The 18,511-nt window shown below is 40.6% G+C and overlaps 1 protein-coding gene across 3 annotated transcripts in view; it reads right to left on the bottom strand.

Moving 5' to 3' along the window:
• The window catches only part of LOC145202693 (uncharacterized), a 32,426-nt gene that overhangs the window by 1,019 nt on the left and 12,896 nt on the right, over positions 1-18,511 (bottom strand). Inside the window, exons 23-47 of one of the 3 annotated variants that reach the window (XM_080075722.1) lie at positions 17,973-18,228; positions 17,336-17,605; positions 15,781-15,900; positions 15,082-15,206; positions 14,376-14,523; positions 12,184-12,328; positions 11,736-11,924; positions 11,402-11,586; positions 9,941-10,087; positions 9,461-9,583; positions 8,945-9,113; positions 8,564-8,733; positions 8,011-8,145; positions 6,561-7,939; positions 5,879-6,098; positions 5,305-5,487; positions 5,075-5,131; positions 4,641-4,908; positions 4,145-4,389; positions 3,889-4,008; positions 3,734-3,819; positions 3,042-3,660; positions 2,642-2,734; positions 1,267-1,470; positions 195-368 (exon numbers count right to left, since the gene is read on the bottom strand). In XM_080075722.1, coding sequence (XP_079931848.1) covers positions 195-368; positions 1,267-1,470; positions 2,642-2,734; positions 3,042-3,660; positions 3,734-3,819; positions 3,889-4,008; positions 4,145-4,389; positions 4,641-4,908; positions 5,075-5,131; positions 5,305-5,487; positions 5,879-6,098; positions 6,561-7,939; positions 8,011-8,145; positions 8,564-8,733; positions 8,945-9,113; positions 9,461-9,583; positions 9,941-10,087; positions 11,402-11,586; positions 11,736-11,924; positions 12,184-12,328; positions 14,376-14,523; positions 15,082-15,206; positions 15,781-15,900; positions 17,336-17,605; positions 17,973-18,228 — 5,830 coding nt within the window. Of the gene's footprint in view, positions 1-194; positions 372-1,266; positions 1,471-2,641; positions 2,735-3,041; positions 3,661-3,733; positions 3,820-3,888; positions 4,009-4,144; positions 4,390-4,640; positions 4,909-5,074; positions 5,132-5,304; positions 5,488-5,878; positions 6,099-6,560; positions 7,940-8,010; positions 8,146-8,563; positions 8,734-8,944; positions 9,114-9,460; positions 9,584-9,940; positions 10,088-11,401; positions 11,587-11,735; positions 11,937-12,183; positions 12,329-14,375; positions 14,524-15,081; positions 15,207-15,780; positions 15,901-17,335; positions 17,606-17,972; positions 18,229-18,511 lie in introns of all 3 variants that reach the window. The other 2 variants (XM_080075721.1, XM_080075723.1) reach the window with 2 other exon arrangements.

Here is an 18,511-nt window from a genome sequence, read left to right on the forward strand (position 1 = left end):
AGAATTCCTGATAACAATCACTGACAGCGATTCGGGTGCACCACTTATTGCCAAAAATACTTCGAAATGTTATGGGAGATCGAATTTGATCCTTCAACACACGATACGTCTGCACCAATACGCTTGGGAAGTCGTTTTGGAAGAGTGACAAAGTCAAATTAACTGTGAAATTGCTAAGTTTCGAAAGCACGCACCTGAACGTCGCAAAATCCATCGGGTCTCGGGGATCCTAACACTAGGACAGGAGATCCCTTGTTGAGTCCAATCTCCTCATCGTGCGACTTGTACGGGCTATCCACAGCAGGATCGTAGTCGTACAATGCTGTGGCACGTCGTATTGGACTTCCGAATAGGTTTTCACTTGCGCTCTGCTTGAAAAATTATATGGGCGTGCGACAAATGGAAATTAAACTTGACAGTCCCGGAAAAAGCGGCACAGTTTCTGTTGACTTAACCGTTATGCTGGTTGCATTTTGGCGTCGCCGGCCGATTTCAGGAAATGTTTTTGACCGAGCCCCGCTGAAATGTAATTTATCACATATGCTGCTGCCGTGCAGTTCAAAAGTACAAAAGTAGAAACAGTGCATTTTTAAGAGAACTCTGCATACCTTTAGTAAAGGAAAATTGGGCGCTACCACGACAAAACCGAATGTTTTTGTCTTGTGACGTTTACATTTTTTCCAATTGACACATCAGGTAACTTCAATCAACCGCATAAACGTCCTTTAACCCAGGGAGTCGGAACTAAATCCGAACCCGCAAACAAGTTTGAACGGTTGAACTTCACTAATCCCGAGCCGAACCAAACTGTAAATTTCATTTTTTTAAAACCTGAACCGGGGTTAAACCCTATGTTTTGTTTGGCTTTGAACCACAACTGGAACCGAACCAGTCAAAAAGGGAGGTCTGAACGAGTAATTTTGCCTGAACCGGTACAAACCTGATAATATACATATTTTGAACATGCACCGAACCCAAACCCCTAAAAACAATAGAAAGTGAACCTGAACCGAACCCGAACTCATATAACAAGTGGTTTGGCTCCTTGTGTTTTAACACACAAAAGTAAACGTGCAACGAAGCAGACCTTTAAGTGGCCAACGCTGCCATTACGAGGGGTTCTACCTCCCTCGCCTGATTTGGCAAACGAAACCACCAGGAACGAGGAATGCGCGAATGGGGCTGGTAAACAACTGACAAACACATGAATCAACGGCAATCCTCACGTAAATAGTTTACTACATGACCTAATATAGCCACTGATACCTTGTTACTTTGTTGTGGAGTGCTGGTCGACTGCATAACATCAGTGCCTGTTTGGTTAAATGAGCCGGCGAGTTCGGACTGTGCAGAAAAATCGGCATTCGGCGAGTACATGACCTCGGCCGGGCGTGACAGTGTTCCCACGGAGCTGACAGTTTTCACTTCAACGAGGAAGTTTCGAGTCAAGTCGAGGTCACCCAGGATCGCCTGTAATTCATTTTTTGGCAACCGTCACTAACAGTTGTCTGCTTGACAGCTTGCTGCTACAAATTTGTCTTTTGCCAGTGGTTGCCACCGTCGGCGCGTTTAAGCACAAGGGAACACTGATACCGATGGTTGATGGCCTGCCTGATATGGAGCAATGAGTTGATTGGGCAAAAGCATTTTTTTCAACGTCAAGATTACTATCCGTTACGCAAACACACGTCAGAACCCGATTTAGCATGATAAGTTTTTATCTGATTGAAATCATGCCACATACACCAAGGTTGTATATGCGAAAACACGTTTCCTAAACGTTATTGAAATTTGATTCATTTTCCAAAAATAATGTTCTACGAAGGTGTTGATAGGTAAACGACAGAATGCACACAAAATTGCGCAAGTCGGCATGTTGTTTGGACAAAATACATGTTGTTCAGTAAAAGAAAAAAGCCTTGAAGTCGCACAGTGCTTGCTGATCTCATTGTAACATTGAAGTGGATTAAAAGCTAAAACTGGCGCACATGGGCGTGGTACTTGAACATGCTAAAAGCGGTGATGCGAGTATCTCATAGCCTCTCATTAGTTAGGAAATCCGATAATTATTGTCTGATGCAACACCAGATAAAGAGCAAACGTCTGTGAGATGCCTCAATGTATATTGCTTATTGCACTTCAAAGAGAACCCGAAACGAAACCCAGAGATTTGTCAAGTTCAGAAGCGGTAACAGTTGGTCCACTTGTTTTTCATTTTAGATAACGAGGCAAAGTATGCCAAATATTTGGCAACATTACAATTATTTAACTTCTTAAAACTTTTTTTTCAACACATCCCTACACTAGTGTACGGTGGTTTTAGTCTGTTTTTAATCAAATAGGGTTTAGATTTGAAGTATTTTCGAAGCAGTTTGGTTTGTCAAACGAAATATTGCTATATGAAACAGTATACACGGATCTGTTTGTAAGTTTATTGAGAAAATTAACAGCCCAAATACACGTAAAAAGCGACGTGTTTTATTATTAAAACGTTTTGGCAAAAATATGATCATATCACTGAAGTTAGCATGAGCCGAAACGTTTGAATGATAAAGTATGTCGCTTGGTTACATCTTTTAGGTCGTTATTTTCCCTATTTAATCTTGCTATGTTATGAAACACAAATTGCTAATGATTTAACCTTGTTAGAGTAGGCGCCAGAAATCTGTACTCGTCTCTCCCCGTCGATCGATATTTCGTATCCAATCACTGGGATTCCGTTGCTTCTGGAAATCTGTATGAGAGAGGCGGTTAAGATCAATGTTAAGTGATATCGGCCCAGACACGTTAATTCAATTGTATTCGATCGTAAAGGACGACATACCACGCTACAGACAGATATTAGCCCTAAAATGCAATAAGGTTTATTTAGGAGAATTACACCTTACGGGTTTTAGCTCGTAGTTGGACTTTGTCTTTTCAGATGTTGATATACTAATACCGCACCTTTACCCAAAGATCTTACTCTGATATGTGATAAGCTATCGTCGCACAAGGTAATACGTGTTCGCCGAAGGCGGTCACTCTGCATTAACACACACCATATCAAGCACAGGCGGCGTCCAGCTGATAATCATACTCTTCTGTCCCATTGTCTTCTCGATCACCACAAACGTCGGACTTCTCGGCGAAGAGAGGACGCGCGGTGGCGCTAAAGTGCGCTCAGTGCTGGCGTTCTTGTCACGCTTGCTACGCCTCTTCAATGACGAATGCTCGTCTCTGCGTGGTGGCAAAGAGGAAGAGCGGCGGGATTGCTTTTCAGGCAAGAGCAATGGAGTACTTGACCGGACATCGATGTCCAAATCGCGGCTGATTGGCAGCACGGGGCTGATGCTGCGCCGCGATGACCTGCCGCTACTTCTTCTGGACCTTTCTAAATGACGTTTGCTCGGTGGTTCTTCTCCTTCGGCGCCTTTTTCGCTTGAGCGCGACTTCGGCTTCCTTGGCCACTCGCCCATGAACGAAGGGGAATAAGATGTCGCTGATCGACAACCGTCATCGTCAATGGTCGCGGCCCGTCTGTCTTCGCCACGGTTTTCCTGGTACTTTGCCGTTGAAGAGGAATACGGTTTGGTGGAACTAAGCGGCGGCTGATTTATGTCACGTGCAGACGAATCGAACGAATTTGATCCCGCAGTCGATTTACTTGACCGAGAAACCCTAAACATGCAAAAAACGAATTTTGCCGGTGTAATTTTTACCATACTATGTATGTGCGAAAGGTTGTTGTTACCTGTCGATCTTGTCGGCCACTAACAGATGAGCTTGTTCGAGTTTTCGATACAAATCAACTATCTTCTCAGGACTTGAGCAGGGACTCTGGAAATAAAATGTATGCACCCAAGTTCGACCCAATTATTGTTAAGTCAAAACTTTATTCGACTGTACCTTTTTCTTTTTCGACTTTTCCTGTACGAACGCTTGCATTCCTTCGACCTGTTCAGCGGCCACAAGGTGAGCTAGAGGCACGAAACCAATCTTACCCCTAACCTCAGCAAGTTGATAAAGCTGTAAAACGTGTTTATCCGTTTGAGTTAAAGTTGCGCAATTTAAGAAAAAATATGTATTTCGGATCAACTTTAATGAGTCATGTTGTACAAGTGTTACAAAGGGCACGAAAAATATTAAAACACAATTATCATACCTTTCCGTCCCCTCGCTTGTCTGGGTTACCAATAGCAACCACCGTGTCGCCAGCCAACACAGGTAGATCAGGGAGTAAGGAATGTGTTACTGGCGCTGTGGGGTCATCGTCTGAACGCGCCGAGGGGGCGTAATCCCTTTTGGCTACGAATATCCGATGAGTGGGCGGAGAAGGTGGTGACTTGCTGGATTTTTCCGTAAGCGAGCGAATGAGGGCAGAAGAAGGTCGCGGAGGTGAAATAAATTCTTTAAAAAAGGTGAATTTGTGTTGAAAAATGTCCGAAGTGATGCTTTTGCCATTAGTGGTATTTTTTGAACTTTTAATGAAATGTCGGGGTGTCTGAATTAGCCATGTAAAAATCCGGACAATAATGGTTTCAAGCTTTGGTGGATGAGTGATCCAGGTCAATGATCAAAATACGGAAATAGGTATTGTTAGTCAATACAACTTTTATGAGGTTGGCAATGAACCATATAGTACTTTACAAAATACTCACCGTTGCTTTTTCCTTTTTCGTCCTTTGAAGTTGTTGCAATCAAACTGTCTGCGTCCGACCAATCGCTATCCACCACGTTAGTGCGAATCAACGAATCAGCTTTCGCTAACATTTGATCCAAGCCGACCGATGACGCAACTGAAATGTCATCATGCGATTCGCTTACGTCATCGCTGACGTCGTGCTTTTTCTTTCGAAGTTTTAATACCAGTTTAGCCAGAAGCTGATCGCGCTCCAAACATTTGCGTTTAAGCTGAGATACTTTGGCCTGAAATTTACAAAAGCTTTAACTTGCGGTCGGAACATAAATTGTATTTCTTTGGACTGCATTCACTTCTTTTCGTGTTTTAAAGGCATTGACTTGGTAAATGTTTGGTACGTTACAAATCTAACAAACTAAGCAGTGTTCAAGTATGAAACTATTGTTAATGTACCTTTTCGGGAGCTAATGTAAGCTCGGCGTCATGTTTCTTTAAAACAAGACTGGTAAACTAAAAAGCACAAATTGAAAGGGTTAGTGCAAACGGGTTAGTTGAACACACAAAATGCGAACTGTAACTAAGTTATGAAATAAAATGACTCTCGTTAGTTTATGTCAACGCAAAATCTAACATTTCGTTCTACAACAGCAAACGAAAGACGCCAACAATAAGCAAGAACTCACGTTGCCTGCTACGTATTCAAAACTGTCTTTGATGCTACGAAGTTGGTCTTTATCTGCTGGAGAAAGTTCGACAATTGAGGGCGATGCTTCAACCGATTTCGATTTTCGCGGCGTTGAAGCTAACTCACTGGCTGAAGTGTTAGCTGACGGAAGCTGTAATTCGCGCAATGGGGAAGACGGTTTCTATGCAATATGGAAAATAGTTACAACGCATGAAGTATGAAATTCGTATATCTGTAGTGATCTGATCTTCAGTACATTTATATGTACTTGAATTGAATAGCTCAACAAACCGTGTTTTTATTACGAGTTTCGATCGATCACTCGTGAAACTAATGAAGTGAATCTTCTACAGCATGGGCGAATAGAAAGTACTATCCGTAAAATATAATAAATTCAGTGTTTCTTTTTTCTTTCCTTGTTGCCACCGCCATGTAAGAAAACAAGTAAAATGAAGTAGTCCGATACATATGTCCCAAGTACAGATTGAAAACCTTAATTACTAATAGTATTCGAAGACAAAGTTGTCGAAATTGAAACAAAGACTACACACCGAAGGAAAACAATCTCTTACTCTTTCTTTGTTTTCGTGTTTTAAAACTTCAATGTTTTCCTTGAGCTTTGCGTTTTCAGCCTCGACTTCCTCTTTGTCAAGCAGATGCGCTTGAAGAAGAGCGCTTCTTTCCCGAGCCTCTTCCGCTTTTCTATTGGCTGCAGCAGTCTGCGCGCGAAGCGTTTCGAGGTCACGTGTCACTTTATCTACTTCTTTCTGTTTCTTCTTTAATGTGGCATAACTGTGCGAAGAAAGTTGGTTAAATCGTGTAACACTAAAAAATATAAACATGTTGTTTTATTGTGGCCATTTTTGACATGTAGTTTGTAAATAACACAATATACTTTAAAACCCAACGTTTAAACGGCTATTATTAATTGATTCTATTATTAGTATTAAACACTTGGCAATCAGTTTTGTCATAAATATAGAGCAAGGGTTCTTAACCTGGGGTGCGAGAACTGTTCCTAGGGGGTGCGGGGATGCTGAATCATTAAGGTTGGTTAGGTCTATTCTATTTAAGCAATTACAGAAGGGGGAGCGAAAATTGGTTAGTGATTTAAAAGGGGGTGCGAAAATTGGTTAGTGATTTGAAAGGGGGTGCGAAAATTGGTTAGTGATTTGAAAGGGGTGCAGCAAGGAAAAAAGGTTAAGAACCACTGATATAGAGTGTCACAAAGTCAATCTTTTATAGTTTGCTTACTTATCCTCGATGTCCTGCAAACGATCCAGTTCGCTCTCTAGCTCCGCCAAGCGTCTGCTCATGTTGCGTTTCTCACGATCTGATTGCGTCACTTCCTGAAACCACTTGCGCGCCTCTTCCCTAGCCTTCGTCACTTCCTGTACCAGCGTAGGGCGATCGTCGGGAAGAAGCGAATGCTGATTGGCCACTGCTCGGTCACGTGCTTCGAAAATGTCGGTATCATTTTGTTTGGAATCGTGTGGGGATTCCTTGCCTCTTTTTTTCTTTTCTTTACCTCTTCTTTCCGAGTCTTTAAAGTTTTGACTCGATTGGTCGGTTTGAACAGTTTCAGCTCTTGCTTCTCTCGGTCGTTGAGAATCTAGAGGTGATGATGGTTGCCGGACCGAAGACAAAGAAGATGTGGAAGACGAAGACATATTGGTGCCTCTTTTTTGATCTTCATCTTTTGTTTTTAGTAACCCATTAGGAGAAACGGCTTCCTCTGGAATCAAACCTTCACCGATGGTTGAAGATCGCGATGGACCGATGGGATCTGTTGCCTCTAGGGTTGCGTTATTCGAAGGCACAGATATAACACTAACCAAGTCTTCTCTCATAGGATCCGTGTTATGCAGTTCAGTAAGGCTGTCACTTTTAAGGGCGACTACATCTGGTTCTTGCACACCTGTGCCAAGTCTTAGGTTTTCATCAAACTTGTCAATTGATTTTTCCTTTCCGCCCTTTTGTTTGTCGCCTAAACCAGGTACATCTTGGACTGAGTCGTCTTGCCCGAAAGGTGAGTTGCTTGGAGGGGCATTTTGTGTGTGGTCTTGAACGTCCATAGGTGAAGAAACGTTTAAGCGATTAGGACGCACATTTCCCAAGCTAACAGACTCAGAAGATGATGATGAAGAACTGGTCTCGTCCTCTTTTTCGGGTTCAATGGGCTTAGCATCCGTTCCAATGTCTTCTGTGCTGCGATGAAGACCAACATGTGGCCAAATGTTAATCGGTTCCTTGTGAATGGGACTCTTAACAGTGGAAGCGCTTCTTGGAGTATCAAGTACATCGCCAATATCGTGCACCTTTTGTTTCGCACTTTCGATGCCGCTGCGCAAAGGGCTTCTCATACGCTTTCCGTCGGAGTCTTCGTCAACCGATGAACTGGCTCTGACCGGTCCTGTCGACGATTCAAAAGATTCTGCACTGCGATGGGTTAAATCGCTTTTGCGTTGTGGCGAAGTTCTTGGGGTCGAGGAACGGGAAGATGACCGTGATCGGAACTGCATTGAGGTGTTAGGAGAGCGGAATGAGGTAATTGGTGACGTCGGCATTGAGTTGACGTCGTTCAACGCTTGTCGAAGATTGTCGATTCGTTCTCGGAGGCTCGCGTTTTCCCTCTGTATTGAAGTTAAAATCAAAAAATGGAACACAGGTCAAATATATAAGGTACAAGTAAACATGTGCTTACCTGAAGCGATTCAATTTCCCATTTCAATTTTTCGATTTCTTTGTTCTTTTTCTGAACTTCCTTCTGCAATTTTTCGATCTCAAACTCTGATTCTTCAAGTTGATTGCATTTGTTTTTCAGATTGTATTGCTTTAGCTGAGTACAAAAACGTTATGTCGCCAGTAAATTCGGTTTACACAAGCCAATTTGCAAAGTTGGGGAGTTGTGTTATCGGGGTGATTTTATAGATTGAGTTCTTAGCTGCTAAGACTTAGCATATTACGTTGCATTGTAGGTTCGTAGCAGAGTTGCAAGCGGGCTGAAATCGTGCCCCAAACAGGCCCCGACCGATTTTTTCAAAATCCAAACACGAATGAGGCCCCAAAAGTGGTGAAAATGCCGTAAAATGACGCCGCGTGTCAAGTCAGACCGAATCAAGCCGGCCCTAACCCGATCCGAAAAACCGGGACTTCGTAGAAACAACTCTGGTTCGTAGAAACGCAAATAATGTGTAATGTGTATCTATAAGAGGCGTTTTAGTAAGCTGAAGTTACTTGATCGTGTATATGCGAACCTCAATCATTTCTTGACAATCCTCGACTTGCTTCTCAAGATCCCGAACTTCCTCCATCATTTCCGTTTCCCGCTCTTTATTTTTCTTTTCCAGTTTTTTAGCTTCCTCATGATGTTGTTTCTTTACATTTTCTAGTTGATGTTGTAGCTCGTCAACCATCACGTCGCGATCTGAATTACAGATAAATATGCGAAAATTTTTTTTTGTCTGCGCTCTTACCTTAAATTTTTGGACTACAAGGCATTTTAGATAAATCTCGAGTTATTTTAAAGTCTGCCCACATAAACAGTGGTATTTTATACTTAAAACAGCTTACCTAACGACATTGACCCCTAGACAAAAAGTTTTTATTCGGAAGTTTTGGCATGGTGCCTTTTTTACCTTTAAGATCTTCTTCTTTTTCTTTTATCTTCGCCTTTAAATCTTCGGCTTCTTCCTCCAGTTCCAGTAGTCTTGCGTATTTTTCTCCATGGTTCGAGTTGTCGCTATCAGAATCACTTCTACTTTGTTGATCCTCATATTCACGCAGTTGTTCCCGAAGCTTCTCAGCCTGAACGACCATATAAGGAATGTTAATATTTAAAAATCTACAAAATTTTCAGCTTTATGTTTTTAAGAACGAAACGAACCATAATGTTCAAAGCTAACCAAGTATGGTAAATTATAGGTAAAAGTGTAAGCAGTAAAGAAAAAGAGTAGCATTTTCACGTGATACTACAAATGTTAGTTCTGATGGGTGTTAAAAGAAAAAAAAACATAAAGTAAGAGCTAAAACAGAATAATGTCTGTTCAACATTAAGTTGATGAAAACCATTACCGCATGCAATAGATTTATTTGTGAGTGAAGTGAAATTTATTTTGGTGCACAAAATCCAAATTATATCAGTAAAAACCAACTTCGGCCTTGAAGTTGTCGCATTCCTTCTGCAGTTTTTGTATTTCCTCGTATTCCATCCGCTTTTTGAGGGTGAGAAGTTGTGTCTGAAGATTCATGCACCTTTTGTTCGCCATGTCCAGGTCCTGTCGGGCAAACGCGACCACGAGTTTGTGAATAGTTTGGAAAAGTAAGCAAAGTGGGTGCCAGAGCCACTACATGCATTTCGATATGAAGTAGAACAATGAATCAGTCAGATTTTTGTTCAATAAGCGAATGAAGAGCTTAAAAAATAGAAGGCACCAGTATTTAAGCGCCATATTTTTCAAAGGCCACCTTTCTATTAGGCATGAGTGGAGCATGCAAGGGAAGACAAATTACATCAACAGGTGTAACGATATTCTGTCTCATCAAATTACTCACACTTCCTTTTAATTTAGAATAATCCTACCTTTCTGAAAAATAATTACATTTTTAAAACCCTTTTTAAAATACTTATATACCTGTTTAAGGTCTTTTCTCTCTTGGTCCGAAAAAATCCGATTGTTTCGTTCCAATAGCGCCACCTGGCCGCGGAGTGCGCTGATTTCACGTTCCATTGCTTCTTTGTCGTCCTGCGTCATCGCTGCCCCAGCTCCGTCGAGTAGTTCCTGCGCAGCAACAGTGGAAACATATAATGGAGCTTTATCTGCTAAAGCAACAATGAACAATCGGCGACCCTTTGGCCTCGCGCTGACTTTCAAAACAAACCCGAGACACCTGTGACGGATTTATTGAAAAACTTACGGAAACTGTGTGGTGTATCTAGACAGAATTGCTACACTGTACTTTTCTACATTAAAAGTGTATGAAGGTTATCCAACAACATTATCTTTTACTGCCAGGTGTTTATACTAAGTTATGAAACGTAATTTTACGTGAGTTTTGTCCATCAATTCTTTTATCCTGTAGACCCGCATCTATTAATATTACATAAGCATTAATTCGCACATGCACAAGAAAAAAAACTTTACACTCTTTACATACACCGTTTAGATATGCGTTTGCATCAGCGGGTAAACCCACTTGGGTTATGTAGCCTAATACATTAAATGCAACAACATGTTCAGCATTTTATGTTCAAAGACTAAAACGAACAACTTCTTACTCTCTCAAAAACACTTTTTGCCTACTGACCTGTCTCAGCATAGCGTCGATAGTGTTTCAATTATCCAAAATACCACATATCAGGCATGACTTTCTTGCATTACCAACTCGGTATACATTGAGCTGCCACCTTCGTAAAAAACTCCTATACCCGTGCTGTGTTGACTTCGCTTTAATTCGTGTTTTAGTTCGAAAATCGAATCACGCTAAACCTTGTTTGGCTGACAAATTTCCAGTTAGTCTGTGTCCGCTCAAAACGTAATGCGATGACCTTGTGTTTTTGGTTCGTGCGAGTGGCCACAAACGCTGAAAAGAAGTGTGGCGGCCCAAACTGACAAAAATAACACTAGCTCCATTATGGACGGACACATTCAACTTTTGTTGATTGACGCAATAAATTGAGGTGAATAATTGGTTGTGCTATGAGAACTTTCACATGCTCGGTTTGTTTCAAGTATTAGCATTTATGTTGTTTATATTTTATCGAAGAGCTATAATAAACATTGAATCCACCTACATAAACTAAAAGTGTATTAATACTACGCCAGACCCTTTCTTGGAGCTTCTAAGCATCTTCTCAAACCCATAACAGGTGCTTCTCTGGCGCTGATTAACTAAACTACACTACCATAGTAGCAATAGCGTTGAAAAGCCAAATGTCATAATGTGTCTGCGGATGTGACTTACCCATCCGCCTTAAACAACAACGCATTGTCCAAATTTTCTAATTCAGGCAAAAACTATTTTCAGTAACAACGACTTGAAACGTCTTTTCATACCCAATCTTCGTTTGTTTCCTGAAATCCAAACACACCTACCTGATTTCGCTTCTTTAGTTTTTCGATCATGAGCTGGTATCCGACAATTTCACTCTGCAACGATTTTATTTGATCACCGAGCGATGCCCCCAGTTTGGTGGCGATCGAGATAGATGGGGGTTCGGAGTCGGGGGTCGTCGTACCTTCCCCCTTTTCTGTTTGGGTCACTGGGGCTGGTATGTCGGCTTTATGCACAAAGAATAAACTTTGATAAAAACGACCTTGTGTACATTCAAGACACAAACAAACTATACCATATAAATGTAACATATTAGAGATAGTTATGCTCGTAAGTAAAGTTTATGAGAACAGTTGCTAAAAACATATAGCTTACCTTCATTAAATCGCTCTTCGTCTGGTGCAAGTTTTTCACGTATGATACTACGTTGCAGGAGCAAGTCGTTCGCAAGACCGTCGGCCCCTGTACCGCCACCTTGTGACTCTGGTATTGTTAACAATTCCGCCGCCAAACGAGTTGCCGAACCCGACGAGTGCGAACTGTCTATGTCCGAAACTTCATTTTCTGTGTAACAAACTACATAATAATAGCAAACTACATTTATCCTGGATCTAAGCATTCGAAAAGTGCAACTCAACAGGGACCTACGTACGATCAAACAACTTAGTAGGCCATAAGCTTAATCCAATAAACCATTTAATTAAAGTAACCTTCTTGACGTTTCGCTTTATTATATTTTAAGCCAGCCAAACAGGATTTTGCTTTTCAAAATGAAGAAAAATGTAATGAACGATGCTTTTTGGTGCAAAAAATATTAACCCACCAGTGTCAACCACGCCGTTTGTAGCTAATTGTCGTTGTTTTCTGGCTTTCTTTGTTTTCTTGAGTTCGCGTATAACGTCATCGAGGGAGAGTGTTTGGACGCACGCGTCGCACGACTTGGGTTTCATTTCGACACCATCCGGGGTCTGTAATACCAAGCGGTATATTGTGTCGTTGCGCCCTTTCCCACAAGCGGCCAGATATCAAGTGGTAAGCATTACAACACAAACACGGTCACTGCACTTAAATTGTGGGTAAGGTTTAAAACTATGCAACTATAGAAGATAGGTATCGCAAACACAGGATGTTTTTAGCCTTTAAAAAGTCAATATTTTGGTATTCTTCATAGTGTGCCATTCGCAAGCTTTGTAAGTTGATGACAGGTACATATCATTGTGTAGTAATTACATCGCATTCAATATTGCAAAGCGTGTTCTGTCCCATTTACTCTGCATTAAAAGTGATAGCAGTCAAAGCAAAAAATCTCAATTCAGGTTTAGTAAATGACATAAATACTCCAATGCTGCTACACTATTTTTATGGACTTAAAGCGTTAGTCCCCACGGTGCGTTTGACAAGACTTTTCAACGTTACTCTGAAAGTTAAAATTGTCTTTGGAAGAAAGAGTTTAAGACTCCGAAATAAAACATTGAATAGTAACTTTCTGGTCGAATTATGTAAACATGGAAAACAAAATTGTACGTAGGGAACATAAATATGATACTGTCAAACTCAACATCTTATGAGCTTTTTACAACGTCCTTTAGAGTTCGGAGCAGCATAGTAAGATTACTACAAACAAAACAAAATGGAATTCTAAGAAAGTTTTAAACAGCTGACATTAGTCGACTTCATTTACACTGTTTCGACTTCTGGTGGTTTAAAAAGTCCTAAAGTAGATAATTTTACAGTCGTCTGGTCAGCCTGTCATAGCGCTGATCCTGTGTGTTCTGAGATCTTATCTGTTCAACAATGAATATAGACCCTTTTGCTCCTTTTTGTAATTTGCTGAACTTACAACTTAACTCATTTTACTCGTTGGCCTACGCCCTTTTGAATGTGGCACATCTAGAGTAGCGCTATTCGCAACAATGAAACACAATGGCGCACATGTAAGCAAAACAAATACGCGATACGCCCATGTATGTTTCATACGACGGTCCTTTGTTGTCGCCAGCGTCCCTAAAACTTTGTGGCGGCGAAGGGGCCATTTTTAAACTTAATATTGTTTTATATTCCAGACTGCCCTGCAATTAACGTTCAGTGTTGGATGATAAAGTCACCTACAAGCTACTACAAGAAAATGAATATAAAATCTTTCATAAACTGCTGCTTTTAACGATTCTTTAAAATGTGCCTAAACAAATATCTACATGATTTAATATCTCCATTACTAAATATATTAAACTGTATGGCGCCATAAAACTGTATCCAACGTCATGTATAATTTTAACATGTAAACCAGCTACTGGATCCTTGAACCTGTGAACAAGTTATACATGCCCTACGATACGATGCCAACCAAAGTTTATGGAGAGACAGAAACTTGTCCGGACATGACCCGCCGTTTTACAACCGGGATAGGAAGGGAATGGCGAGTAACGACCCGCCTTGTGTACTGTTACAATGCGACGCAAGCTTTGCGGCAAAAGAGCTTGTCGTGGCGGTGGCGTCTGTTCTGTTTGCGCAAGGACAGATCGATCTGGCGACCCCTAAGATTTTGTGTTGACTTCCCGAATTCTGTTGCCTTTGCGAACCGAACTTTATACCAAGAATATACATTTTTGAGGTTAGTCTGGACAAAAGGACGATTTATAGCACAATAGGCTTTGAGGGATTGGCAGCCATGATGAACAACCCTAAAGCGGCGAAACTAAAAAAAATTGGCTCATTGGACAAAACATGCTATATAAATAACGTGAAAAGTGGAGCGCTTAAATGCATGCTCCACCTTAAAACTCTACAAAACAATCATCAAAACAATAAAACCAGCTGCGTAGAACTAGGTATTTAGCATTAAAACTAGGTATTAAAAACTTTGTCAAGCAAGTTCGGGCCTGATTGGTTGTTGAAAAGACTTTGAGGGGTTTTTAAACGTCGCAAACAAAACAGACTCAAACAAACCCTCATTTCTTATTCAGTCCGACAACAGACAAAAATTGCAATTCTCCTGACTCATCACCCGTCACTCACCTCCACATGTTGTTCGCTTCCTTGGCGCATCATCTTCTGACACTCTTGATCGAGGTCAATCAGTCGACATTGAAGTTCATGGTTATCCTCTTCAGCACGTTGCAACTGGGACCGCAGTTCTTCAGCCATTTTCTGCACCTCCTGGTATCTATTAAAAAGACGAGACAAAAGTGTCAGGTTAATGCTGCCATTTGTTGTGTAATAGTTACTAATCACAGTTTTTAGTATTTAAGTACTAATGTCGGTTTTCAATATTTTATGTACTAATGTCAGCAAGTACTTATGTCGGCTTTTGGTATTTGTTCGGTAATTTCAGATTGTCGCACAGTGTAGAATTCTTTTAACTCGTTGGTTAAGCAGTTCTTTTTTAAAAATCATTGCACTTGTATTTTTTGCTTTGAGCGAAAGTACGAATAAGAAATACGTTTAGTCCGCAAACTCTCTTCACAAAACAAAACTGATTGCAAACTCGTCATATAAGGTCATGTAAATATAAATAAAAAAGCAGACCGCACCAAAATTCTTCACTTGCCTTAAGAACATGAGCCTAAAGATTTTTTCGTTACCAATCGAAATAATCTTGACCTAAATTACTTTATATTGACATACAGTAAACGTTGCTAGCGCAAAAGATCAACGATTGCCCTGATACAGTTTGTTTAGCTCACGCTCTAAGATCTCTACGTAACAAAACAAATATTTGTACCTGGTACGCCATTGATTTTCGGCACCAGAAACTTGCTGCATTTGTGCCGTCGCTTCTTCCAGCTTTTTGTTTTTTGAATCCAGCTCCCCTTTCAATGAACTGTTGGTCGTTGATAGTTCGTCGATCTAACACGAAGTTAAAGCTTTTTTAATCAAATGTTATGTTCGGCGTGACCACCCTACCATTGGCTTACGCGGTAAGCCGTCAGTGCAGGGCGACGTTGTATTTAAGTTAGGGGCGGTGATGCCGCTTTAATCATGGATGGGTTGGGTAAGCTTACTTTATTTAGTAAAAGTTAACCACTTCGCCTTTACCAAACATCCTGGGCCAAATTCAGATCACCTAACTAATTCGAACAACTCAAAGATGGACTTAACAAGTATGTTTCATGACAGGCTTGGTTTCAAAAAGTTTCTTAATTGCTTTCTCTCTTTCTAAGTTTGTACGCTATAATTATTAACAACGTCGTATATCAAGAAACCATCACCCTGAAAACTGTTTCCAAAGTCAATAATATAGGCTCGTAAATGACGCTTGGTCGCTTTTACTTTGGCCTTGACAACGTTTCATTAAAAAAACTTGAAATTATTAAATACTGTTTTTATTTTACTCCACAAAAATGCCCACAATCCAAATGTTTATCAACCGAAATTATGCACAATGACAGTTTACCCAACCACTTATATAATCGCAACATACCTGTGACTGGAAATTCTCATGTATGGCACCAAAAAACTCGCTCTGCATATCCTCGTTGTGTTTGGTAAGCTCCTCAACACGATCTCTTAGGGACACAGTTTCTTCTTCCATCTCTTGCACCTACATTGTCCGTAAAATTAACACCCAAACTCCGCAATCGTTAAAGCACTCTTAACTTTGTGACCAGGTCGCCACAAATGCGATAAATTTCTGGGTGACACAGCTAGACGACATCGTAAAGTATGCTTTCGCGTGTAGTTATTCAATACGTCAGCAATATGAATGTGTGCGTACACGATCGAGCTTGGATCTATGTCAACATAACCCATTGTTTGCGGTCGTCCTGAAAAGGTTATTTTCCGATTTTGGCGATTTAAACGATTTTAATAGTCGACGATTGAGCATTCCAATTCGAGGTTATAGTTACTTGCTGTCACGCTCTTGTTTAAAACGTCTTCCAAATAACGTAGAAAGACATAATAAGTTGTAAACTGACCTTTGCTTTATATTTTGCTATTTCATAGCCTTATATCTGCTATTTCCTAAGGAACTCTTGGTGTATTTTACATTTACTCCTTAGTAGATTTCGCTGCTTAAATATACCCAAAGTTTCTCACAATACCTAGACGCTGGTTGGCCTTAAAGTACCGCTGGTTGAGACCTTCTATCTTAGATGATGAAGACCACGTCAGTAATAATTTGAAATTTTTAGCATAAGGTCAAATGATTGGGTATTGTTTGCTTAGGTGTGGAATCGACACATACTGGTAGAAGCTGGTAAACACTTAAATAATGCAAACACAATGCGGAAGAACGTGATGTTTGGTGACGCCGAGCGTGTTGAGACTCATCGCGAAGCATGTGGTCATAATTATTGTCAATCACGACCGTTTTTAGAGGTAATGTCTTTTACAAATCTTTTAAGCTGTAATAGTACCAATTCGGAGCCAAACGATCTACCTGTCAGAAATGGGTCACGACTACAGTAATACTGCCGTATGCCTTTTGGCCTTGTTGTAAACTTTTTCAAATAAAAAACTACACATTAGAAAACATTTTAGGAACACGCAGAAGTTAATTGACGTTGTTGTGAAGCGGGATTCGATTCCTTGTAATCAAGACTCAGGTCCAAGGTTAGGGTTTATCATGGTTTATTAGCTTTACAAAAGATAATAAGTTTTAGAAAACATGAAATACACAGTTGTAAACGGGCCGGAAATTGGAGCCCGAACCTAAATCGTTTTTGAGAAGCCCCGTCAGGCCCAAAAGTTTGGATGACAGGTGTATACAAAGATGTCACCGGAAAGACAAATACAACAAACACAAAAGACAATGGCCTTAACCATGGCGTTTTTGTGCTGATGGGCAGTAAGTTAAGTCCAGCAACTTAGCTAGTTAAGTTCATTTGAAAAAAATAGGCCCAAATTAAGCCCGTTTTTTTTTCGAAGAAGCCTAAGCCCGAAGCCGGCCAGAAAAGCCCGACTTTACAACTCCGTACAAAACACTTCAGCTTACATAGCAATGAATTATATACGTTTTCGGTAGGACTACCAACCTGCATAAGAAGTTTGGCTGCAGCATTTTCGGATGCCCGAAGTTTTTCGGTTAAATTGGTTTCTTGAATGATTCGAGCCGTATCGACGTCACAGTCGTCTACGTAACGCCCTGTGTCGTCATCATGACGTGGTTTCGGTTCGCTCTCCGCGATGCTACCGAGCTCGAGTTTCGGAACTGGTCGTTCAGTCATCTCGGTCAGACTATCTTCCAAAGAAGCGATCTTAAATCGTAAAGCTTCATTCTCTGAACGAAGTGAGAGTGAGTCTTCCTGCGAAAACAAATACATTTCTTATTTGTCACTCCTTCACTGTTCAGCTTCATTTGGGGTTCACTAAAATGAGTGTTTTGTTGAGATTTTTTCCGTAACTAAACTTTTATTCAGATGTCTTTTTCGTAGACTATATATTGCGGTTTTATAGGTATGACCGGTATGCAAATCGTATAATATGCCTACTTTAAACTGCATAGTCATTAGATACCTATATTGTAGTTACGCTTTTAATATTTTATTTGTAAAACAATTGGTCTGAAAAAAATTATTCTTTTCATTTGAGACAGAGTTCTCTGTATAAAACGAACACGTATTATTTGTGTAAGCCGACATGGTCCGAGTTAAACTAATTAGACAAATTTACCTGTAACCTAACAATCGCAACAGGGCTGTCTTCGCCCTCCGTGTTTGTCTCTTCCATGCTGGGTTGTAGAGATACGTCACTAACGTCATAGCGGTTATCACCAGAGATGTCAGTCCACTGCAGTGATCCCCGAGCACTGTCGCTTTGCATCCGCATAACTTCCTGTTCTAGGTTTTCTTTGTCAATTCTGAGAGTCTGGATCAGCTTTTGAGCCTGTACAAGCTCTTCTTGCAAAATCGAGGTCTCCTCTTCAAGTCTTTTTTTTAATGTAGAATAAGAGCATAAATGATTAAATAAACAGCAACAGGTGTATTTTTGACACAAACAGCTATAGGTGCCTTAAGCGCATTATTTAGTCTCTGACGTGACACAACTAACACCAGTCACAAGTCACAACATGCAATAGGTCCACGCCCTAATTAAACTCACATTACCACTTGAGGAAAAATCAATAGTGTTTGCAAATATTTCAATGGTTTCGTATCCGGACAAACATAGCGACAATGTGACAATCGATGTATGCAGGTCAATGACAGTAT

The sequence above is a fragment of the Phallusia mammillata genome, chromosome 7 (assembly GCF_965637545.1).
Source record: "Phallusia mammillata chromosome 7, kaPhaMamm4.hap1.1, whole genome shotgun sequence".
Classification (NCBI taxonomy): Eukaryota; Metazoa; Chordata; class Ascidiacea; order Phlebobranchia; family Ascidiidae; genus Phallusia; species Phallusia mammillata.